Source organism: Oryzias latipes, chromosome 9 (genome assembly GCF_002234675.1).
Source record: "Oryzias latipes chromosome 9, ASM223467v1".
NCBI classification, from domain to species: domain Eukaryota; kingdom Metazoa; phylum Chordata; class Actinopteri; order Beloniformes; family Adrianichthyidae; genus Oryzias; species Oryzias latipes.
Genome location: NC_019867.2, coordinates 30,260,268 through 30,285,057, shown reverse-complemented (window position 1 = coordinate 30,285,057; position 24,790 = coordinate 30,260,268). Strand labels below are relative to the sequence as shown.

At 47.4% G+C, this 24,790-nt stretch overlaps 1 protein-coding gene across 2 annotated transcripts; it reads left to right on the top strand.

Moving 5' to 3' along the window:
- The first annotated feature begins 3,354 nt into the window (after positions 1-3,354).
- zfr (zinc finger RNA binding protein) lies at positions 3,355-24,181 on the top strand. 2 transcript variants are annotated; one of them, XM_023958824.1, is made up of 20 exons: positions 3,417-3,555; positions 3,701-3,782; positions 7,421-7,703; positions 7,921-8,059; positions 8,174-8,395; positions 8,481-8,716; positions 8,814-9,011; positions 9,666-9,981; positions 10,081-10,271; positions 10,342-10,461; positions 11,686-11,831; positions 11,952-12,108; positions 12,393-12,589; positions 12,707-12,857; positions 14,202-14,343; positions 17,462-17,559; positions 18,930-19,025; positions 19,097-19,208; positions 19,349-19,446; positions 23,413-24,181. In XM_023958824.1, exons 1-20 carry the CDS (start codon positions 3,519-3,521, stop codon positions 23,584-23,586), a joined length of 3,195 nt encoding a protein of 1,064 aa, XP_023814592.1. In that variant the 5' UTR covers positions 3,417-3,518; the 3' UTR covers positions 23,587-24,181. The 2 variants fall into 2 exon arrangements, 1 of the variants encoding a protein (XP_023814592.1); XR_002873907.1 differs by lacking the exons at positions 17,462-17,559; positions 19,349-19,446; positions 23,413-24,181 and having other exon boundaries at positions 3,355-3,555; positions 19,097-19,114.
- The last annotated feature ends 609 nt before the right edge of the window (positions 24,182-24,790 follow it).

The window sequence follows — 24,790 nt, the reverse complement described above, 5'->3', positions numbered from 1 at the left end:
CAATTTCAAACAAATCCTCACATATTTCAATTCTGATGATAAAAAAAGTAGAAAAATAGTATTAATTTGTTTCTTTTCCAATCTAAATTTTACATACATAAATGCAGAAAAAAAACAACACTGGAACAATTTGTGCTTTTTCGTTCGATAGGTAAACCCCTGCTCTAAGAAAACATTGTATCTATTTTTGTACCTATCTTTTATATATTTTGAAATACTTTATTTTCTTATCAGCAAGCTCTATTTTTGATCTGCTACGTTCATTACTTGCTGTGCTTGAATACGTTTGGAATGATGGCATTGGTTGCTGCGGCTGATGATCTGTTTGATTCCTTGATGTCATGTTTTGTACTTTAATGTTATGATCAAAAAAGCTGGGGGGGGGAGGGGATAAAAGCTTTGCAAATTTCTTTTGCTCAAGAGTTTTGTTTTTCCGACAACAAATAGCGTTATTCATGAATTCCTGTTGGAAAACTTTCACTATTGTGTCCAAAGTGTCTCCTTTATTAGATCAGTTCATGATGTCTTTCAGTTGCCTATTTAATAAACAGAAAATAGGGCAGATGATACAAATCAGCTAGAAATTACAAATTAAAAAGCAAAACACATTATAAAGAAATCTCTTCTTTTTGTGCAATGTGCAAATGTTTCATCGCTTTTTTTATTGTGCAGAACTATAGGAAGACTTATATGATTAAATATAGCCTATTCTTCAACTGAGAGAATCAGGTTCAAAACTGCTGGCAACAAAATCACAAGATATTTTAAAAAATCGGTCATACCGTGACATTCTATGACCTACATTTTAATACAGGTGTCTAAAATGTCCACATTTTTGTTTGAAATGGCTAAATAAAAATAGGAAACAAAAGACGACGAGGTCACCAGGGTGAGAATTGGTTTAGTCGACGACTTTGGTGGGGAAGTAAATGGCTGAATGCCAAAACGCCCGAGAGATGGACAAAGGAAGGTCAAAGCCATCTGGTGCCCCATTGAGTAAAAAAGAAAAGAAAAAGAGGAGAAACGAGAAAAGGAAAGGATTGTCCTCATTGCTAGGGATGCACGTTTTCCAGGGCGACCTGCCACAACAACGTCAATGAAACTCAAGTAGACCTAAATGTTGCAACTGATCATTGTTCATTTTTGAATGCTTTTATTTTCTTCTAAAACTTTTGCTCTACCTTTGCCTGTAACATTATAACATACGACATACATGCGACATACAACATAAGTGGTGCCCCTTTGCACTGGTTTGTCTGTTGTAACACGAATGTTTTACTGTATGATTAGTTCATAAATGTTGAATGAGCTGTGATGGTCACACAGCATGCTGCCCTAACATGCAAATGGGGCAAATAACTTTTAAACATTTTTTAAATATTCTTTAACTAGTTAACTGGAGTTAAAGTAGGTTAATTTTGAGCCTGCATGTATTGTAAGTTTATTTTTTATGTCTTTCCATCATGTTGGGTTCTAGTCAGTGGAATTTTCATAAATCTGTACGTAGTTTTAAAGATGAATTTTTACCATTTACTAAAACTCTATGGTTACAAAACTTTATTTAAACATTCATAACAAAAAATGTGCCAATCATAGTAATGAAAACGGCAACCATGAGCTGTTTTTTTCTTCAGTTGTGACTCTAATGGGGTGGGTGGTTGGGCACCTGGGGAGGGTCTTGCCTGGGGAGTAATTCCGTGCAGAACCGCCTCTGGTGCTGATCCTCTTTTTTATTTTTCCTTTTTGGTGTGTGCTGTGCCTTTTTGTGTTTGGTTTTCTCTGTGTGATGGCGGACTTGGAGACACACCTAGACATGATTGAAGAAACGGTGGGTTTCCTCCTCCAGGACCGGTTCCAACGGTGGGTTTCCTCCTCCAGGACCGGTTCCAACGGTGGGTTTCCTCCTCCAGGACCGGTTCCAACGGTGGACCTTTGAGGGGCGACTTTGGACTGGGCAGACTTTTTCTAAGCTGGGACTTTTAAACATGTTTTATGCCTTTTTTTAAAATATTTTAACCTGATCAACTGTTTTCTTAGATCAAAACTTTTTTTATCTTTAATTGTTTTTGTCACCTTTGCACAGTGTTCATTGAGCTGATTGAGAATCACCCGTGTGACAATTGATTTGTTTTTGTTTGTGTGACAATTGATTTTTTTTTTTCTTTTCTTTTTTCTCTCTCTTCTCTTCTATTGTTTTCTCTTTGTTTTAGCTGAGTGCCTCTTGTGTTGGACATATTTTACTTTAACAAGAGGGGTTATTAATCTTCATACAAACCAGAGGTATGTCTGAATAAACCCCTTTTGTAATTGAGACCAAACTTGATTAATTTCAATCATGTTTGAAAATCTGTGGTGTTGGACCGGACGGAAAAGGAAAGGAGGGAAGAAGAGGGAGGGATGTCAGGGGGGGGGGGGGGGGTAGGAGGGTGATAATAGGAGGGGGGGGGGATAAGACCATGAAGCAGCATAAAGCAACAAGTTTACTGGTTGTTTATCATTATGGTAAGGTTCAAATGTAGTACAAAAAGGGCGGGGCCTGTCCACACACACTCAAATGTTATCAACACACCTGCTAGCTGCAGAAATGTCCACCTGTCGACATGTACACAAAACAGATAGTGTTCACACACGCATACTTATGCCTTTAAACCAACTAGTGTGAAATATTTCATTCATTCAATCATGCAAACTGTTAGTGCAAAGGTGAGCTAACACCTGTGCTCAGGTGAGTGTTTATGTTCTTCTAAAATGGATGGAGGAATGTGAAAAGAAGGAGGGAGAGCGCCCAGCCACCCCAACACCAAGACCCCCGCCGCAGCAGCAGCGGCAGCCGGAACCCCCCAACGCCACACGGGAGCCGGTAGAGAACAAACAAAATTGATTTTAAGAACATTTTCTGGTGAAAATTAAAGTTATGAATGACAACTTTTTTGGTATTATGCAAACAAAACCACAGAAAGCTCTTCTCTACATGAAGCCAACAAAACATCCTCACTTTTTGGACACATTGTCATTTAGAGATTTCTGTGAAATATGCAAATCTAAAAAATAACAAGATTAAAAAAAATACTAGAAAGAATTTAAAAAATTAAAGTTAAAATGTATTGTGCTGTTAGGGTATCTAAAGGCTTAATGTGTACATTAGCAGTGTTTGTGTGAGTGTGTGTGCGTGGTGGTGGGGGGTATCGTTTACAGTTAGTTTGTATATATTTCCTGAAAAACCAAAATAAGAGGAATCCTGAAAATCAAGCCATGCAAACACTTCATTATCATTTTACAGTAACAAAAGGTTGTTTTTATAAAATATATGTTTATATAAAATACGTGACTTGAATGAGTCAATTGTTGTCAGTGTTCGTGTGAAAGGCTGCAGCTCCGGCTCGTGCCTCAGACTGAACGGAGGCCGCAGCCTGCGTCACATTGTCAGATCATGTTCCACGGCGCATGCGCCACACCGACCCTTCCGGTCGACATGTAGAAGCCGCAATTCTGCTCTGGTCTGACGAACCTTAGAACCGATGATTCCCATATGTCCAGTGGTGTCCTTCACCTACGGTGAGTTTTCGGAACCGAGCTCGGCTCATGAACCCCAAACAGGTGTCGTATTTTTCGCGCCTCTCGTGCAGCGGCTAAAACCTGTTTAGCTCGGCCTGGTACTGCTGGTTCTGATCCGGTCTGTGTGTGACTGTGTCCTCCGCAGTGCCCAGCCGGCTCGGGGAAGATGCCAAGATGGCTACCGGAAATTATTTCGGATTTACCCACGGAGCCGCGGCCCAGTACAGGTAAGAGGATCAGGACACCCATCGGCCTGCGCCGGGGAGATCCGCAGCGGGGCGGCCGGGCGGAGCGATCCGCGCCGCATTGTTCCCGCGGGGGGAGGGGCGGCCGGGCCTCCGCCGCCGTGGAGGACGGGAGTCAGCGGAACGGCGGGAGCTTAGAGGGCATTCCGGGCGGGGGGACGGGCTGGGCACCGGACCCGGATTCCGGTTAACGGCGCTGACTAAAGATAGGTTAAAATCAACTAGAAGAATAAAGATCGACGGATTAATTTACCCACTAACAATAATTGATGATGGGGGAACTACTTTTTTGTTTTTTTTGAATTAACTAAAAACAATTAAACAACAACAACAACAACAACACTGACTATAGGGCTATAACGATTCGTTTGTGGTTATTGATCCGATTCATTGTCGATATCGGTTTTTCTGAAAGATCCGATTCACTGACCTAAAAATGGATTTTTGGCTAAAACTTGAACCAGTGACTCAGAAACAAACACCTGGTACTGAACAGAGCAGAGGAAGTTTTCCAGATTCCTTATAATCGATTTATTTTATCTTGAAACCCTTTTATAATGGTGCCATAGCAGCCTGCTTCACACAGATGGTAGAAACATAAACTGATCAATTACATTGATTAATGGTGACACCCCTTACTGACAATGAACGGTTGACACCACTAACACATGTAAACAAAATCCCCTAAGACTATTCCATGGCGTCACTGTAAAAAACCCAACAGCTTCGTTAAACGACGCTGTTTACCAGCACTAACCAAAAGACTGACCAGCAAAACGACCCGACCAGCTGACAACATGGAATGAAAAATGCAGCACTGGCGACTAAACCGGTAAACCCGAACCCTTCCTGACCCACCACACAGACTGAAAACACTGGAGACGGCCGGTTCTGATCCTCCGTTTTCAGTAGCAGCATATGAAGTTTATTTTTGATCAAATCACATTAAAATAAAACCAGAAATCTTCTTCTGGATTCTTCTTGGATTCTCTCCTCTGTGGAAGAAAATCCACCTTCAAAATCCTCATTGAGAGAAAGAAGACCGACTCGTTTGGATCGGATCTACGTGTCTTCTGAGTTTTAATCCAGTGATGGTTTGATGAAGCTTTGTGAAGCATTCGAAGCGTTTCATTGTAGAGGTTTAAATAAGAGCAAAGCTTCCTGAAGCCAGAGGTCAAAAAGGATAAACGAGTCGAGTCGTTGTGACATTTGTTATCTCAAAGTGAATCTTGTTTTGACAGTGTAAACAGAAGCCCGCGGAACCCGTATTTTTCTGCTAACTCAGTTCACAGCGGCTGGAAGACGAGAGAAATCCAATGGAAGGAAAGATGGTGAACAGACCTGTAAAACTATTGTTTTTGCAGTGGAATTCCTGCTGAATGTTCTTCAGCTCAGTGACACTCCCCTATTAGGGGAATAAAACAAAGAACTTCTGCCATCACAGATATTTGTAGCTTTATTTGTTATTATTTTTTACATGCCTTGCTAGAGAAAAGCATCAATATGACTTCAGCAACAGAGCAAACCTTCTTTTTATTGTGTGCTCCGTCTCAGACAGCAGATGTGTTCTGATCCAAAACAATGTCAAATCCCCCCCCCCACATTGGGAATTGTTTCCTGAACCATTCAGGAGTTCTGTCCCACTGGCGAACCCTTCAGACGGACTCCCAGTTTAAACTGGCCTCACTTCTTATTAGACATCAGAGCCTCAGCGCCATTTCCCTGTTTTTTATTCCCGTAATGAGATGGCGTCCGTCTGGCGTGACGACACCTTTGACGTTTGGCTGTAAACGGCCTCTCAGCGTTTCAGGCTCGGCATCGACCGTCCGGGTTTCCCAGGAGCCCGACGCGAGCAGCAGCACCAACACGCTTTAGGGCAAATCTGAGCCGCTGCTGCACGCCATCATGCGGAGGCGTGCAGCAGAGCGTCACGCTCCCCCTCCACGCTGAAGAACAAAAACAGCTAAAGTTGGCGCAGGCGTTCAGAAACGGACCCATCTCTGTCTTCTAGTACGTGATCAGTCAATACTGAAAGGCTTGGACGTTCATGTCTCACATAGATCACTTTGGTCTGTTTACCGCTGCCACACGCCTGTTTTGACCCACAAGTTTCTGTTTTGAAGCCAGTATTTGACACACAAGTGTAGAGATTTTAATAATGACATATCAATAAATGAAAAGCTACCAGAAATGCTGCTATTTTGTCTGAAAAATGACAAATGATTTTTGAATTAAAGACATTATAATAAATAGTTTTTCAGTGTAGTTTGGTGTGTTGTGTTGTGTTGTAAGTATCGGCGTTTGCCTCAAACTTGTTACACAACAGAGCAAACAAAGGGCCGATGGGCGTTTGCTGCCCACCCTCTGCAGGGATGCTGGGAAAGGTTTGAATCCTCCATCCATCCATCCATCTTCCTCTGCTTATCCGGGACCGGGTCGCGGGGGCAGCAGACTGAGCAGAGATGCCCAGACTTCCCTCACCCCAGCCACTTCCTCCAGCTCCTCTGGGGGGACCCCGAGACGTTCCCAGGCCAGCCGAGAGACGTAGTCTCTCCAGCGTGTCCTGGGTCTTCCCCGGGGCCTCCGCCCAGTGGGACATGCCCGGAACACCTCTCCAGGGAGGCGTCCAGGAGGCATCCGAACTAGATGCCCGAGCCATGTCAACTGGCTCCTTTCGATGTGGAGGAGAAGCGGTTCTACTCCGAGCTCTCCGCGGGTGACCGAGCTTCTCACCCTATCTTTAAGGGAGCGCCCAGCCACCCTGCGGAGGAAGCTCATTTCAGCCGCTTGTATTCGGGACCTTGTTCTTTCGGTCATGACCCATAGCTCATGACCATAGGTGAGTACTGGAACGTAGATCGACCGGTAAATTGAGAGCTTTGCTTTTCGGCTCAGCTCTCTCTTCACCACGACGGACCGATAGAGCGACCGCATAACTACGGACGCTGCTCCGATCCGCCTGTCAATCTCACGCTCCGATCTTCCCTCACTCGTGAACAAGACCCCAAGGTATTTAAACTCCTCCACCTGGGGCAGGTTTGAATCCTGTCAGGTCTAAAGAGACGGCTCCAAACGCAGCTTCGGCTTGCTCATGAGCACCACTGCACACACGGCTCCAGCGCTCCGGTTGTGTTTACATGGTAAACACCTGCCTAGGTTCTGTTCCAGCTCAGTGCATACATGTTACAGAGCTGTTTGACAAAAAAACAAGCGTTTAATAACAAATTAGGCTTTGCAGTTTGTTTTGTCATGAAAAACAGAAAGAAATCTACGTCTTTGTTTTTCGCTGGTTTAGTTTGAAACGTAAAAACAAACCATAAAGGAAAAATCTTATGAACTTTTTGAATATGTATTAAAACTGTGGTTGTTACTTGTGAGGCAGTTAAATTAATTCATGATGCTTCCTATTCAATTCAAACTCCACTTCCTGCCGTTTATTATGTTGTGCTTGAATGGTTGCATTATGTGGGGCTTTTTACTGGATAAATGGAAATTAAAATATATTAAATTGATTAAATGACGGTCATTTATAGCTTCTAGAACTGAGAACGTTACAGATAAAAACACATCTTGATCTTTCCCTTTGACCTCCTGACATTTGCCCCTCATTGTTGCCACAGCCAACAGCCGACGGCCGGGCTGGCGTACACCCATCCCACCACGGTAGCCAGTTACACCGTTCACCAGGCTCCCGTGGCGGCCCACACCGTGGCGGCGGCCTACGCTCCCACCGCAGCCACGGTTGCCGTGGCTCGACCGGCGCCCGTTGCCGTGGCAGCCGCTGCCACCGCCGCTGCCTATGGTGGATACCAGCCGGCCCACGCCGCCACCGACTACACCTACACGCAGCGCCAGCCGGAGGTCCCGCCCCCACCGCCGCCAGTCACGTCGCAGAACTACCAGGTACGGCTCGGGTTCTGCTCAGGTGATGTGACACTGACTTGAGAACCGAGCAGTCCTCGGTCCGTTTAAAGCCTAAATCTTTCCTGCTAGAACAGACTCCTGTGTGCAGTGCTGGTGTTGCCATGGCAACAGCTGAGCGACTTCTAGCTGCTGTGAGGCAGCAGCCATTTTGCTCCTGTGCTTTGGTTTTAGTGCTCCGTTCTCCCGTTTCCTGCAGGACTCGTACTCGTACGTGCGCTCCTCCGCCACGGCCATGTCGTACGACAGTAAGCAGTACTACCAGCAGCCCACGGCCACCGCAGCAGTGGCCGCAGCTCAGCCGCAACCCAGCGTCGCCGACTCCTACTACCAGACAGGTACGCCGCCACCTCCAGGTGTCCATCTGCACCTCCACGCAGGAAAACTAAAGACGAGCAGATGATAGAGAACTGAAATCCTATTAATATGAAATGACCTTCTCCTTGTCCCAGCTCCCAAACCCGGGTACAGTCAGGGCGTGACGTCCTACACGCAGACCCAGCAGACCCGCCAGGTCACCGTGATCAAGCCAGCTGCCCCCAGCCCGGCGTCCTCCACCTTCTCCATCTACCCGGTGACCTCCACGGTGCAGCCTGTAGCTGCCGCCGCCGCCTCAGTCGTCCCAACGTACTCCCAGAGCCCAACGTACAGCACCAACGCCGTCACATACTCCGGTGAGATCCAGAGATGTCCGGTGTAACTCCCGAGCTCTGGCAGGTGTCCTGATCTTTCTGTTCCTCCTGCGTTTGGGCTCCTCAGGAACCTCGTACTCGGGCTACGAAGCGGCCGTGTACTCTGCAGCCTCCAACTACTACCAGCAGCAGCAGCAGCAGAAGCAGGCGGTGGCGGCCGTGGCGGCCACGGCAGCCTGGTCCGGCAGCCCCTTCGCCAAGAAGCCTGCTTTCCAGAACAAACAGCTGCGACCCAAACAGCCGCCCAAACCGCCCCAGATCCACTATTGCGACGTGTGTAAGATCAGCTGTGCGGGCCCGCAGGTGAGCCGGCCTTTCCTGGCGCCCGCTGATGGCGAGCGCCGCTTTCTTCTCCTTTGACGTCATGAAATAACTCTGATGGTTTCTCTGAACGCTGCAGACCTACAAGGAGCACCTGGAAGGCCAGAAGCACAAGAAGAAGGAGGCGGCGCTGAAGGTGTCTCAGAGCAGCAGCAGCACAGGGGGCGGAGCCATGGCCCGCAGCGCTCAGAACCAGCTCCGCTGCGAGCTCTGTGACGTCTCCTGCACTGGTGCCGACGCGTATGCCGCCCACATCCGTGGCGCCAAGCACCAGAAGGTACGTCGCTCCGCAGCTCCCTCTGATGAACCTGATTAGTGACGGAACTGGAGCATTCTGGGTTCTGAAGGTTTATCTGCTGCAGTTAAACCATCAGAACAAACTGGTTGGAACTACACATGTGTTTGGCTAGCTGCCAGGTCCAGACATGATTGTAATGTTCTGGAGTTCTGATCTGCTGCATCTACCGACTCCACCCTTGAGCGTCGTCCCACAGGTTCACATCGTCTGACCGCCTCAGTTCTGGGCTTCACCTGGCTCCATCCACACAGAGATGCACAAACTCCACTCACAAGTTTGAATTGGAATTTTCAAAGAAGAGGAGGACCTGTAAACGCACCTCCTCTGCTCCTGAGCTGAGCGTGCTCGTGTCTGTCGATGCCATGTAGCTGGCGGTGGGGGCGTGGCTTTAGGCGCAGGCAGGGCTACCACCCTGTGGCTGCTTCAGTTCCCCGTTTGATTAGAAAGAATTGGAACTAAAGATGTAAAATAAACATAAATGCGCCTCAAACTGAACTGCAGTCGTCAAAGGTCGTGAAAACCGTCTGACCTCTGGGTTCAGGGTCATCAATCGGGTTCTGGATCGTCACACAGATAAAAAGTTCCGGTTTTATTCTGGTCCGAAACAGAAGCTAACTTTCCCTCCTGTTCCAGGTTGTAAAGCTGCACACCAAGCTTGGAAAGCCCATTCCCTCCACCGAGCCCAGCATAGTGACTCAGACGTCGTCCTCCGTCACCTCGGCTTCCAGTAAGACCACCACCGCCGTCCTGGGCGGCTCCAGCAGCGCCTTGAGCGCCTCAGCCAGCTGCTCGTCGGCCGCCAGCCTGAGCTCCTCCTACATGAAGCCCGCCAGTGCTGTCAGCGGTTCTGCAGCGGGCGTGAAGAACCCGCTGGGCCACGGCCCGCCTGCCGCCGGCTATGCTGCCGCGGCCGCTAAGAAGATCTGCACCCCTAAGATTAACTTTGTCGGTGAGTGAGAAGATCTGCACGCGCTCAGTTGAGTGCGACCTTCACGCACACCACCTCTCCGTAAACAGACGGGTTTCTTCTGCTCTCACGGGATTTCAGGAGGTAATAAACTGCAGACCACAGCGAAGGCCGAGGAGAGCAGGTCAGAGGTCAAAGTGGACACCTGTAAGCCCGTGGCGCCCCCATCAGGATGCCTGGACAAGGCGGATGTTTGTGACGCCCTGTCGCCGTCTGCCCTGGTGGCGCTGCAGAGCGACGTGCAGCCCGTCGGGCACGACTACGTGGAGGAGGTGAGCGTTGGCGAGAGCCGCTTGTGGCTCAGAGGAGGCGGACCTCCTGACGAGCGGCGCTGTGTTCCAGGTCAGAAACGACGAAGGCAAAGTCATCCGCTTCCACTGCAAGCTGTGCGAGTGCAGCTTCAACGACCCCAACGCCAAAGAGATGCACCTGAAGGGCCGCCGGCACCGGCTGCAGTACAAGGTGGGTCTGTAGAACCCCAAGGAGCAGGAGCGGACGCTCTTTAGATCCGGTCAGTCATGTTCTGCTCCTCCACCAACGTCTGAAGTCGCGTGTTCCAACTGAAAAACCTTTTAATCACAGGTTTCCCAAAGAGCGGCACAAAACTATGAGCAATAAATGACGTTGAAAGACGATAAACAAACCGTCAGAATCCACAGGGGGGTTAAAGTGAGTCATCTGGCAGCAGAAAAATAAAACACGGTAAAGAATAAAATAGGGTCTTAAGAAAAGCTTCAACAGGAGAAAATGATGGGATGTTTCCCATCTGGAGAGGACGGTGTTATTGAAAGCATATGTACAACCGTACCTGTGCCACAAGACCAGGTTATTCACTCAACCAGTCCATCAATCCTGTATTTATTGATCACCATTTGTGTAGTGAAAGACCCACTCCAATGAAAATGCTGTTTTTGTGTGTGTTTAATGTGATGGAGAACATATTTAAAGGAAATTAAGACACTGGTAAGGTACATTTCTGTCTTTATTCATATCATTGTGAATCAGTAGCAGACGTAGAAGTTGCAGTTTTAAAGTTAGTTCTGTTTGTGATGTATAAAAAGTTGGCTGGGCGAGCTAAAGTCTCCCTGCTCTGCTCCATTCCCATGCAAACGGATCCGTGCACGTCTCCGTTTTCCTCGTCTGAGCTGGAATGTGGATCCAAACTGTACGGCTGGATAGCCGCAAAAGTGCTCGCCCGTTTTTGTTAGGTTGGGGTAACGGGGAGTGGAAGAGGGGGCGGGGTTCCCCGCAACAGCTGTCCTGCCCACAACTCGGAGGTCTAATGAACTCCTGTCGCTTTGCAGAAACTATGTCTCCTAGAAATTGACAGTTTTTAGGTTTTGGCTAAAAACGGCATCACCGTACTTCAAACTGGGAACAGGTTCTTTAGTTCTTCTGAGGATAATCCCTTTGCGTTAATTAAAATGATGCCGTTTCAGTCTGCTTTACTCTGTCTAGTTTTTTAAACTAGATGTGTTTGACTTTAGATGCTGTTTTTCTCACGTTTACAGTTCTTCTGCTGTTAGCTTGTTAATGTACTTCTACAGGAAAGGAGCTTAAACTAAGACAGATATTTGTGGTTAAAGTCCCGCCTCCTGTCGCTCCGCAGACCAGCGGCACGGCCTGCTCTCCGCACGTCAGCGTCAGAAGGTGTTCGAAGTTCTGATTTCATCTTCTGGTTTGCAGAAAAAAGTGAACCCGGACCTGCAGGTGGAGGTGAAGCCCAGCATCCGAGCCCGCAAGATTCAGGAGGAGAAGATGAGAAAGCAGATGCAGAAAGAGGAGTACTGGAGAAGGAGGGAGGAGGAGGAGCGCTGGAGGATGGAGATGAGGTGAGGAAGGCAGACCTTCTGCTGCGGCTCAGCTGTGACTGCAGCTGGAGGAGCCTGAGGCCTTCAGGTTGGGTGGGAAACATGAGTGACGGTTATGAGCCCAGCTGCTTCTCCTTTCAGGCGCTATGAGGAGGACATGTACTGGAGGCGCATGGAGGAGGAGCAGCACCACTGGGACGACCGGCGCCGCCTCCCAGACGGAGGGTATCCTCAGGGGCCCCCCGGCCTGCTGGGAGTCCGTCCCGGCATGCCGGGCTTGCAGCCCCAGGGTCCCATGGTGTGTTCAAAGACCTCCGTGTGAAAGCGCTGCAGTGTACAGACTGAGAGACACACAAAAATGCACTAAGCCTTTTTCCTTTTAGAGCTGATGCATTTGAAGCGTTAAATACATTTTTTGGGGAGTCAGGTTTCTGATTGTTGACCTGGTCACTGAACGCATCATGTGCTCATTTGTGTGGCCTCTCTCTCTTTCTCCCGTTGATGCCCGATAAGCAAGCTCCGGCTGACGGATTCACCTTCGATCAGATTCTTCTCCGTGACCTTTTTCGTGTTTCCCCTCAGCCCCCCCGACGCCCAGATTCTTCCGACGACCGCTACGTGATGACCAAGCACGCCGCCATCTACCCATCGGAGGACGAGCTGCAGTCCATCCAGAAGATCGTGTCCATCACGGAGCGTGCGCTCAAGCTGGTCTCTGACATCATCACAGAACAGGAAGGCGTCCAAGAGGAGGACAAGGAGGCGCAGGCGAAGGACAGGTGAGGGCAGACTCCGCCTTCTTCTCACCTGCTCTCCACCTGTTATTGAGCTTTTGAGGCAGAGTGTTGTGAGCTTCCTGCTTTACTGTATTTGTGTGTTTTGTGTCAACCCTCCAGAGCCCTGAAGGGGGTCATGAGGGTGGGAGTTCTGGCCAAAGGCCTGCTTCTTCGCGGCGACAAGGACGTCAACCTGGTGCTGCTCTGCTCCGAGAAGCCCACAAAGACCCTCCTGAGCTCCATCCTGGAGCACCTGCCCAAGCAGCTGACGGTAGCAGCTTCACACCTGTCTGGACTTTATGGCATAAATGAAACCGGTGCACGTGGGCCGGCTGTGGTGCAGCGGTCAACCTCTGTTCGGCAGGTTTGAGTCTTTTCCCGCTCCTATGTGGGAGTGTCCTTAGGGCAAACACTGAACCCCACCTTGCCTCTGGTGGAAGGTTGGTGCCAGTTTTCGGCGGAGGAATCCACGTGTGCGCCGTTTACTATGTGGCGTGTGCTCAAGAACGTGCTTGGTGCATTCTTGAGTGCATGTTTGGCATGAGGTGGTCACACAACTGGACCGTGGCCTCCGGATACTCGCACATAAACTCACAGTTGGAGGACGCTTGAAGCTGGTGAATCTTCCTCCTTTTACCGCTCTTCTCGATCCCCCCAGGAATTCGCAGTGTTGCGATTGCAACTATTAGCGCAAATTCAAGCAAAACCATGCGTTTGGTTGCACACACTGCAACTTTTTCACTGCAACTTTGACCAATGACACATAACAGCAGTCGCGTTGTTCCGCCACCGTGGCTCCTCCCATTAGCCGTCTCTGTTTTTCTCTTCAAGCCGTGCGTCGAGGGTCAATATATGCATGTTTGTGCTGAGCGCGAAGGGGGGTGGAGGGGGCGGTGCCACGCCCAGCAGCAGCACAACATGAACCGAGTGTGAGCGAAAGACGGCGAGTGCCCAACAGCATAAACGACACAAAAACCTAAAGAAACTGAGTGAGACTGGAAAAAGAAGCCCGATGTGGAAACATTTCCCTGTTATTGATGATCCAAAGGTAGAGCGTCTGCAGGGAAATGAGTCCACATAGACAAACCTGTACAGACACCTGAGGGAACTTTCTCCAGTCATTACTGACTGAAGAAACGACACCAGCTCCTCAACAGTGACTCACTCACCTGTGCTGCTTTTGAAATGGATAGAGAGGAAGATTCTGTGGAGGACATGTAGATCTGAGGCTTCATCTGCTTATGCTGTTTGGTTTTTAAAGGTTTATCATTTCTCTCTGTTTGGGTTATTGTGAGCAGGGATGACTTAAAGTTCATTTTGGATTCAGTGCTGTAGAGGGCGAGCTGTGCGGTATTTTCCTCGTGCATTTATCCCAATACAAAGAGCTGGACTATGACGATGGGAAGTTTTTTTGCATAATTCAAATTTGGGAGATGCCTGTCGACGAAAAAAAAAAAAATAAGGCTTACCGGTTCCACTTTGAATGTGCTTTCAGTGGTGGTCGGCGTGAATCCGCGTGCGGTCACAAGGACTTGTGTGGCAGCGGCCGGCGTGAACGTAGCTTTGGTGTCGGATGGAACCAGGAACGACTGTTTCTCTGTGCCCCTGTCCTCAGGTTGTGACTCCAGAGAAGTACGAGGTGAAAGGATCCATCCAGGAAGCGGCCATCATTCTGACATCCTGCAGCGATCCAAAGATGCAAGTGACAATCACGCTGACGTCGCCCGTCATCCGGGAGGAGGCCGGTCGGGAAGGAGGTTGGATCTCCATCGCAGCCTTTTCCATAGAACCTCTTTTCTGGTCTTTCTGCTCTTCTTCTCTGAAATCAGTTTCACCATGTTGGTTGATGCCCTGAAGAGCACCGTCTGCTGGCACTGCCCGCTGCTTTGGCTCTGTTACTGCGGTCCACGCAGCCACACCTGATTCCTGCAGGGTTTGAACCCGAGACCAGAATATCTGCCAACCAGCACATTCACACACATGCAGCTCTCCCTAAGTTAGGCGTGGAAGCCCTCCAGAGCGCCCCCCCCCCCAGCCCAGTGTCTGTCTCAGTGAATGCTCGGCTACATCAGGGAGTGTAGACTGACAGAGGTGAAGTGCCAGCAGTCCTGCTCTGCCTCCTCGGCTCTGTAACTCTGACCTGTTCTTATCCTTGGAAAGCATGATCAGTGTTGCACTGTGTTGGGTCTAGTCCAGGTTTTGTTTTGTTTCCTGTGTTTTTCAGGAGATTGTTTCCATTTGTACTGTTGGCGATAATCAGTGGAAGGCATCGATTACTCTCCCCTCTCCACATCTACTCTGATGTGAAAATTCCCGCAGAAGACAAATGGATAACACATCTGTTCCTGCAGCTCAATTCGACCGTAATCTTCTTTGAATTCTCAAATCCAGATCTGGCAGAGAAGACGGGATGCAGTTTTCCCACAGGAAACAAATCTTCCTTTTGTGTGCTGGTGACCCGTTCACCATGCTCGGGGCCCGGTTCTGACCTGCTCCCCTGAGGGGACAACAGCCTTGACACTAATTGGACTCCAAATTGGGCTGAGCCAATCGGATTGGAGCAAAGTCGTAGACTCCCAGGTTTCCTCCGATCCCATGAACGTCTCTGGTTTTGTCTTCAGTTACCTGCTGACTGAAACAACGGTTAACCGTGAGCCCCTCTGTGTCCTTCAGTCTTTTGGGAGGGGGGGGGTCAGTTTTGGATGACGGCAGCTGTGGAGGAACCTGTGGTTGTTCCTGAGCTCAGCACTGGGGGTTTGGTTCATTCTGCTGCTGCCGGGGATGCATGCAGTGACTCTAACCCCTCTGTTCTCTGCTGCTCTCACCGATCTCTCAACCACGGCTTCCTCCTCTGCGGCATCAGCAGAAACTCCAATAACATACACATCTATGCATGTATGTCATGTATATGTTTGCTACGGGGGTGTGCAGTCGGTCAGACATGAGAAACGAGCGCAGGGTCTACGATGTCGGAGCAAAGCTCTGCCGCTCATTTGTGCATCAGTGAGACGTTAACTTTCAGTGCAAACTTGAGCGCTTTTCTTCGGCGAGCTCGTTAGCACGGCACCCCAAAGCTAAGAAACAAACCCAGCCCGTGTGAGACTGGACACGGTCGCAGTCCGTACTGAGAAGAACATGTTCTGGTTCTTGGGAAGGGAAGATCCATGTGGACAAGCGGCGCTGAAGAGACACGCAAATTGAAACTGATTCGGTGCCGTTTTGTTCAGTTGTACTTCAAAGTGAAGCTTAAAGCCTTAAAGGAGACCCTGGCCCTTCTGAAAGCTAGTTTGCTCCGTCTTCCCTTGTGATCTGTACCGTTCCAGAAAGGATCAGAGATGATCTAGTGGACTCAGCTTTTTCTTCACCACGCTACACCGGTACAACGTTCGCATAAGTCCAGATGCCTCTTGATTCCACCTTCTCTCACTTGTGAACATTATGGCCACTTTGCTTTAAACCCCTCTGCCTGGGGCCCTGACTCCTTTTGAGCCCTGAGGGGTCATTCTTCCATTTTTTTGAAGGTGAACGATGGCTCCAAACTTGGACATGCCGATTCGCATCTTAGCTGATTCACACTCCTCTGCAAACTGCTCCAGCGAGAGCTGGAGGCCTGGTGTGAGCAGAAGGATCACATCATCTGCAAATAGCAGAAATGTGACCCTTAAATCCCAACCCTTCACCTTTTGACTGTCCATGAAAGTCCAAACCTTCCAAAACTTTCTCCAGGTAAGACTGCGGCTCACTGAACACTTGAGCTATGTTCACGTCGGGCATGTGACGCGCGTTCAACAACTGCACGGTTGCTGTCTGACACAAGCTACCTGATACCGCCCCCTGCAGTTGGAAGAGGCTTGGAGCGAAATGTCGAAATCTTGCAAATCCTGCTCCAGGCTTTTACTTTCACAGCTCTATTCCAATATATGAAAGATTTGGGGGGGGGGGTATAATTCCAGCCCGGCGCAAACCACAATTATGAACGTCTCCTCCAGGATCAGTCCCAAACACGTGTTTACGTGTTTTTTAAATAGGAAGTGGAAGGCGCGTAGCTGTACATTCGATACGCAGAGGTCGTATGGACATCTGGTCAAAACTTTTCTAGTGAGGCGTTACAAGAATGCAGTCCTAGGGTATAATGTCTCTAGAAACATCTGTGGTCTCAGAAGTGGTGGGAAGTGCGGACGGCTGTTCGGAGCCCCGTCAGTCTAACCAGGTAAATTTTCCCTGGACCCGTTCACCCAGAACCGTGCGTCGTTGGCGAGCGCGTGAAGCACACCCCCGAGAACGTATCCATGCTCGTACGTGCATACATGTGTGTGACGACATGTCCGTACTTGGTGCAGACGTGGAGTGTGTGTCAGGTGGAGCTCAGAGACCAGACTGTCCTCCAGCACAGAGCTTACTCGGTCCTCAGAGGTTCATTGGGGTCCAACGGTTCGGAAGGATTTTTGACCAAGGTTTTCTCACATCCCAAAAACTTTGCCACACCTACTGCTGCCACGCCCTGTTTTATCAGGTCCCAACTGCCCCAACATTCAACCAGCGGCGCCTCACCCAGGCCTGCCAGTGAACTGCAGAAAACGTAACCATCCTCTGGACTTTCCTGAGGGGGGAATTACCTGATAAAGTGGCGCGGGCCTCCAACCAATTCAAGTCAATTCAGCCGGATTGTTCTGAAATGTAAAGCAGAGTTCATGTCAGTAACAGTCCTTCATGCACCCACATCCATGTGCTCTGATACCAGTCATGAAAAGCTGTTGGTTGTCATGCAAACACACGTGGGTATGTGTGGCAATGTGTTTGTTGTCTGCAAGCCTGGCTGACCTGGTCAAACACCCGTTCCTCATCACCATGTTGACACTTGAAATCCATTTTTAGATGTAACCTCGGGTTTGGTGAAAGACCCAGCGGACGTCTTGGACAGGCAAAAATGCCTTGACGCTCTGGCTGCTCTGCGCCACGCTAAGTGGTTCCAGGTTCGGAACATCATTTTACTTTCTTCTTGTAGCCTTATGAGATGCATCATCTGTTAACTCGTTTATCTGTGCTCCTACACATTTGGGTTCTACTAGAGATGCAACCACTCCAAGTTTAACCGCTGGATTTCCTTTTGGGATCTGCAGAAACCGACGTATTTTTGGTTTTTTTCAAACCTTTAGGTAGCCGTAACGTGAAACGGTGTTCATGAACAAAAAAGTCAAATATTTACATTTTCCTGAATTTCAATCTCAAACTTTGAATTTATTTCTTTTCGTTGCCTTAATTTGCTTCTCCTTTTTAATGCATATGTGATTATAATTGGCCAACCTAAAGCAGCTTCAGGGATCATCTGTTTGCCGATTCCTGATCCATTCAGTTCACTCGTGTAGTTTTGTCAGTTTTCCTTCAATAAAACTGGATCTATACAAGGATGAGAATTAGCCAGCGGCGGCGACGACGCCTCTCCTGCTGGTCTATCCTGTTCAACACGCGGACCTCTGCAGCGAGAGCGCGTGTCTGCGCACGTGTCTGCGCACGTTTCTGCGCACGTGTCGGCCTCCTCTGTGGTTTTGTTTCCGACTCGTTCAAATACATCAAAGACGGAGAGAAAAAAAACCCGTTTTAAATAGAAAATCAGAGGTTGTGGTCAGGGGACGGAGTGGTGCATCTCTAGTTTTTACTTTGCCATAAACGGGAAATAATTTAGTTCTGTTCAAAGCAAACTTCTAATCAAGGATGCCAGCAAGAACAACAGGACCTGATTGACCTCCATCACGATGTCAACCTCAATCCTTCCATAAAACTGCAATTAGAAACTTTGGCATCCTTGTTTGGCTCCTGAATTGTTGAATTCTAAATCCAGTGACTCCATAAGGCTGCACAGTAACAGCACAGAGTGCCTTTGTCAGCGTTTGGGTTCATCCTTTAACTCTTTAGAACGGGGACTGAGAGAAGAGGGAACATCTGAGTGCTTCCCTGCCAGTTTGCTGCCTGAGCAAAAGCGTGGCAAAGCCATTCCGATTTCCTTGGTTCTTTCAGTCTCTGAACGCTCCTCGGGCGGACTGTCACACTTCTCAGTCCCTGTTTGTGAATTACCTGGAGAGACGCGGGCTCAGGGTTTAATGGATGCGGAGAAACGACCGTTTCTCCTGCATCTTTGAAACTTTGAGCTCCTTTACTAACTAGGAGGTACAAGACTACTGGGAATGGCAGCTGATTGCAAACAGTTCTGGCTTATCCACCTCAGACTGAGCTTCCATTATGCACAGTAGTGTTTGGACCTCTATGATGGAACTGATTCAACTGTTTTGGTCCATGTCTTGACCCTCCGAGTCGCCCCATAAATCTAACTCTATTGCATCAAAAGGCTAGAGCCAACGGCCTTCAGTCCTGCGTGATCATCATCCGGATCCTGAGGGACCTGTGCCAGCGAGTCTCGACGTGGTCCCCCTTCCCCAGATGGGTAAGCTCTGCTTCAGGCCTCTGCTGGCAGGGACCAACCGGTGTCTCACCTGTGCACTGCTCCCCCTGCAGGCCATGGAGCTGCTGGTGGAAAAGGCCATCAGCAGCGCCTCCGCGCCGCTCAGCCCGGGCGATGCGCTCAGACGCGTTTTTGAATGTATTGCTTCTGGAATTCTGCTCCCTGGTAAGACGCTGTTCCAGAGTTTTCTCCCTGCTTTGGAGAGAGGTGCTGAGTGAGGTCAGACCGACGATCCACTGCAGGTCCGTTGCTGATCTATTGTGGATCGGCACCAGAACCTTCAACGTTTTTGTGCTACCTCACAGGTGGACCTGGACTAATGGATCCATGTGAGAAGAAGCCTGTGGATACCCTGTCATCTTTGGGGGAGCAGCAGAGGGAGGACATCACATCCAGCGCTCAGGTATGAACTTCTCCTGCCTTTACGCCAGGCGTAAAAGCGTCATTTTAAAAAAAAAAACGCCTCGGGTTTGTTTTTTTGGTTTGACGCACCGCGTCAAAAACTATACGACCAATGAGAATGGTGCTTTTGCACACGTTTGTGGAGCTTCTGAAGTTACAGTAAAACACAACTTGGGGGCGCTCAAACACAAAACTGCCTTGCTGAGCACACATACGTCACGGCAAAGAAGATATACGCCAAGTAGCGTCTACACTGCCGCGAAGAAATAATGACGGACATTCTAAAATATCCCCGAAAACACTCATGATACATTTTCAGCTCTTGTACCAGTCGATAAAACTCCCCATGTTCTTCTCTTTTTGTAACTATGGGATGTACCCAAAATCGGCGTCTTTTCCGGCGTCTTTCATCATTCAACAGAACAATAAATTCTTCATCTCTGGAACTGAAGCTACTGGTGCTTGAAATATTCATGTTTTCTTTGTTTGATTCTGACAAGCGCGTAAATACTCGCTCTCTTCTTCTGAGTGAAAAGAGACTTTAAGAAGCGTAAAGTTGCGCAGCGCCACCTTGTGTACAGGAGTATTTCTGATTTACATTAAGCGCCATCTAATGTCAGGGAATGAAATTGCATGTTCACTCGGCTCATCGTCAGCGAAAATCGCCTGGGTATGAACACAAAAAATGTGTTGAAAAACGCTGGCGAATAACGGCTGGCGAATATTCGTCCCGGTGTGTACGGGCCTTAAAGCTTCAGGAAATAAGTAAATCTTTCTACATTCAGGAAACTTTGAATATATTTCAATAAGAATTTTCCACTAAAGCCTGAAGAGCGTACACAATTGCATTTTTTAACGTTTGTTATAGTGCCGTTTAATGGAACTCTGTGGGAAAGACACAACATTGATGAAATTCAAATTTGTTCAATAGCACCTGATCAATAATAGCAGCATGCTGCAGAAAAATGTAGCATTGAGAAGTTCATTTTGATCAAGAGAAAAAGGTGTTCTGAGGTTTAATTTGCCTATTTTTATAAATCACAAATGTATATAAAATCTGTTTAATCATTATAACACAAATATTTTAGTTTAGTTTTTAGTTTAATGTTGATTCTTGGGTTTCACATTTCTCTAAAGTGCTTGAAGTTTGAAATGTCATTTATCACTGAACAGCTGTCAGTTAAAAGATCACTTGGACAAAAACTTGTATTTCTGTTAATAAAATCACAAGAATACTTTTTAATTGTATAAATTGTATATTCAAATGTTCGTTTACATATCTATCAACAGATCGTTAGGTATTTTATCTAGAGTTATTAAAAACCTATTTATATCTGATAAAATTAAAGGAGCTCATATTTCACCTAAAGCAGTGGTCCCCAACCCCGGGGCTGCGGACCAGTACCGGTCCGTGGGTCATTTGGTACCGGGCCGCACAGAAATAATAAATAACATACTTTACTTTCGGTTTATTTTTTTCTGAATCTGAAAGATGTTTTATTTTGAAAAATTGCCTGATTCTCTGTTACATCCGTCTATGTCACTCTTTAAGCGGGCCAAGGCGCTCTTCTCGGTCACGTGATAGGTTACCGGTAAAACAAAACCCAGGAGCTAGCAGAATGAGTAAAAAACAAACGTCTGGAAAGTTTCTTTGCCATGTGGAAAAGGCCCAGCCAGAAGACAGAAGAGGAGCCTTCCACTTCCAAAAAAAAGAAAGCTACATTTAATAGACAGTACTTCTTTTTTGCACCATGAGTGTGGGAAGGGGAGAGGATGACGACTCCTGTGCGATGTTCTATCCATGAGTGTCAAAATTAAAGCTCGGGATTTGTGTTGTCACGTATCTGTTCCTCCTTCTGCGTGGCGTTGCTACAGTAATCCTGCGCCAACATCTTAAAGACAGGTCCGTCAAATTGAGAAATGTGCAATAAAGTTTATTGAAAAAAAAGACTGGTCCGTGAAAACTTTGTGTGACGTCATACCGGGCCGCGGCGCTAAAAAGGTAAGGGACCACTGGCCTAAACAACCTAAACACCAGATTTACCTTGACCAGAAGTTAACACATGCCGTAAATTCACACATGCCGTAAATTCACATATGCAGTAAATTCACACATGCAGTAAATTCACACACATGCCATAAATTCACACATGCCCTAAATTCACACACATGCCCTAAATTCACACACATGCCATAAATTCACACATGCAATAAATTCACACATACCGTAAATTCACACACATGCCATAAATTCACACACATGCCGTAAATTCACACACATGCCATAAATTCACACATGCCGTAAATTCACACAATGCCATAAATTCACACACATCCCATAAATTCACACATGCCGTAAATTCACACACATGCGGTAAATTCACACATGCTGTGAATTCACACACGTCATAAATTCACACATGCCATAAATTTACACACATGCTGTAAATTCACACATGCTGTGAATTCACAAACGTCATAAATTCACACATGCCATAAATTCACACACATGCCGTAAATTCACACATGCTGTGAATTCACACACATGCCGTAAATTCACACACATGCCGTAAATTCACACATGCTGTGAATTCACACACGTCATAAATTCACACACATGCCATAAATTCACACACATGCCATAAATTCACACATGCTGTGAATTCACACACATGCCGTGAATTCACACACATGCCGTAAATTCACACACATGCCGTAAATTCACACACATGCCGTAAATTCACACACATGCCGTGAATTCACACACATGCCGTGAATTCACACACATGCCGTAAATTCACACACATGCCGTAAATTCACACACATGCCGTGAATTCACAGACATGCCCTGAATTCACACACATGCCGTGAAGTCACACACATGCCGTAAATTCACACACATGCCGTAAATTCACACACATGCTGTGAATTCACAGACATGCCCTAAATTCACACACATGCCGTAAATTCACAGACATGCCCTGAATTCACACATGCCGTAAATTCACACACATGCTGTAAATTGACACACATGCCGTAAATTCACACACATGGATTAAATTCACACACATGCCGTAAATTCACACACATGCCCTAAATTCACACACATGCCGTAAATTAATACACATTGAATAAATTCACACACATGCCGTAAATTAATACACATTGAATAAATTCACACACATGCAGTAAATTCACACGCGCGCCGTAAATTCACACGCGTGCCGTAAATTCACACACGCCGTAAATTAATACACATTGAATAAATTCACACACATGCTGTGAATTCACAGACATGCCCTAAATTCACACACATGCCGTAAATTAATACACATTGAATAAATTCACACACATGCTGTGAATTCACAGACATGCCCTAAATTCACACACATGCCGTAAATTCACACACATGCCGTGAATTCACACATGCCGTAAATTCACACACATGCTGTAAATTGACACACATGCCGTAAATTCACACACATGGATTAAATTCACACACATGCCGTAAATTCACACACATGCCCTAAATTCACACACATGCCGTAAATTAATACACATTGAATAAATTCACACACATGCAGTAAATTCACACGCGTGCCGTAAATTCACACGCGTGCCGTAAATTCACACACGCCGTAAATTCACACACATGCCGTCAATTCACACAAACGCCGTCAATTCACACACATGCCAAAAATTCACACACATCCCATAAATTCACACACATGCCGTCAATTCACACATGGAGTAAATGGTAAGTTTACACACAACACTATGGATCCTAAATTCGCCACTGCTCCTAAATACACTTTAGGCCCTGAATGCATCATGGGTCCTGAATGCACCACTTCTCATAAAGACATGAATGCACCTTAGTCTCACTGGCCTAAATCTGTTTGTAAAAATGACGTTTGGATTAGGAGCTGGTGTCGTCATGTCAGATGTCCCTTCTGTGTTTCCGTAGTTCGCTCTGAGGCTGCTGGCGTTCCGTCAGATCCACAAAGTTCTGGGCATGGACCCTCTACCACAGATCAACCCTCGCTTCAACAGCCGCAAGCGGCGCCGCGATAACAGTGACGGGACGGACAGCTTTGAGGGCGAAGGCAAGAAAGACAAGAAGGATTACGAGAGTTCCTAGAGCCGAGGTGTCCCTCTGAACCCCCCCCCCCCGGCTGTAAATGCGCCCGTGTTGCTGTGAAACTGTACGTCTGTGTTAGCTGTAGACCTGAAGCTCGCCAGAGCTGTGCGGGGTTCTGAAGCTCCGGTTGGGTTCTGCTCGGGAGGATGAGCAGCTGCGTCCAGACCTCATTGCTGAAGAAGTTTATTATATGAATATGAATTTCTGTGCTTCATGCTGACGTGTAAATCTGTGTTCTTGTTTCAGTGCTAACCCCCCCCATGTTTGTACGTCTGAGTGTTTGTAATCTGACATGGAAACGGATAGATTTGTTTCGGTTCAGAGTGAAACTGGATCACGCTGCAGTCCCCTGCATTTTAACCAGTTTTGCAGCTCTGAGGAGCCTCTCACACCTCTGGTCCTGAATAATTAACAAAGTTTTTACTGGAAGAGAAACTGACTGCAGAGAGCCGCTCTCGCCTTGCTCTGAAGGCTTCACCTCGCCCCCCCAGCCCAATAAAAACCTTTTCAGATGGAACCATGCCTCATTTACCTCTAGATGGCACTGTGCTCATGTTTGACCGTCTGCTTATTAAACAAACATGCTTTAAGGGCAGATTTGTGGTTTTCTTTGGAGTTCCTCTTTTTTTGCCTCTGCTTCATGGACAGCTGGAGGGTCGGACCTCTTTCGGGGCCGAGTCTGGACGGCTGAGGGCCACTCTTGAGACAACCAGGAACGCCGAAGCAACAGCACGTTTGCTCTCAACGCTCAGGAACAGCAGGATTCATGTATAAGAAAATATCTTCTGACAGAAAAAAATCCAGTCCAGTTGAGAACCTGCATTAGCATTTCAAGAAATCACACCATCAGCCCCAGTGAATGCAAAAGAACCTGCACTGCCCTCTAGTGGGTAATGACACTAGTGGGCATCAAGACAACTATAAAAAGATCCTGAAGTTTTATTTTGATTCCCTCTGATTAATGCGGGACAGAAATTCTTCAAAGACAGACGGAAGTAACATTCAGGTTGGGTTTCCTGTCATTATCTGCACTCAACAGCTGCTTTCTGTACATTTCTTACATGATAAACCTATAGATAAAAAGGCAACAACAATTTTCCTCCATCTATCTTCCAATCTCACTTGATCCTTTGGGGTTGCTAGAGCCTGTTAGGATATTACCTGGACAGGTTGCCAGTCTGTTGCAGGACACGTGTTGCGTGCA

Coding starts and splice junctions, on each gene's coding strand:
- zfr (XM_023958824.1), top strand. CDS start 3,519: ATGATTCCCATATGTCCAGTGGTGTCCTTCACCTACG. Junction 9,012..9,665: donor GTGGCGCCAAGCACCAGAAG/GTACGTCGCTCC, acceptor CTCCTGTTCCAG/GTTGTAAAGCTGCACACCAA. Junction 17,560..18,929: donor GCCACGCTAAGTGGTTCCAG/GTTCGGAACATC, acceptor TTGCATCAAAAG/GCTAGAGCCAACGGCCTTCA.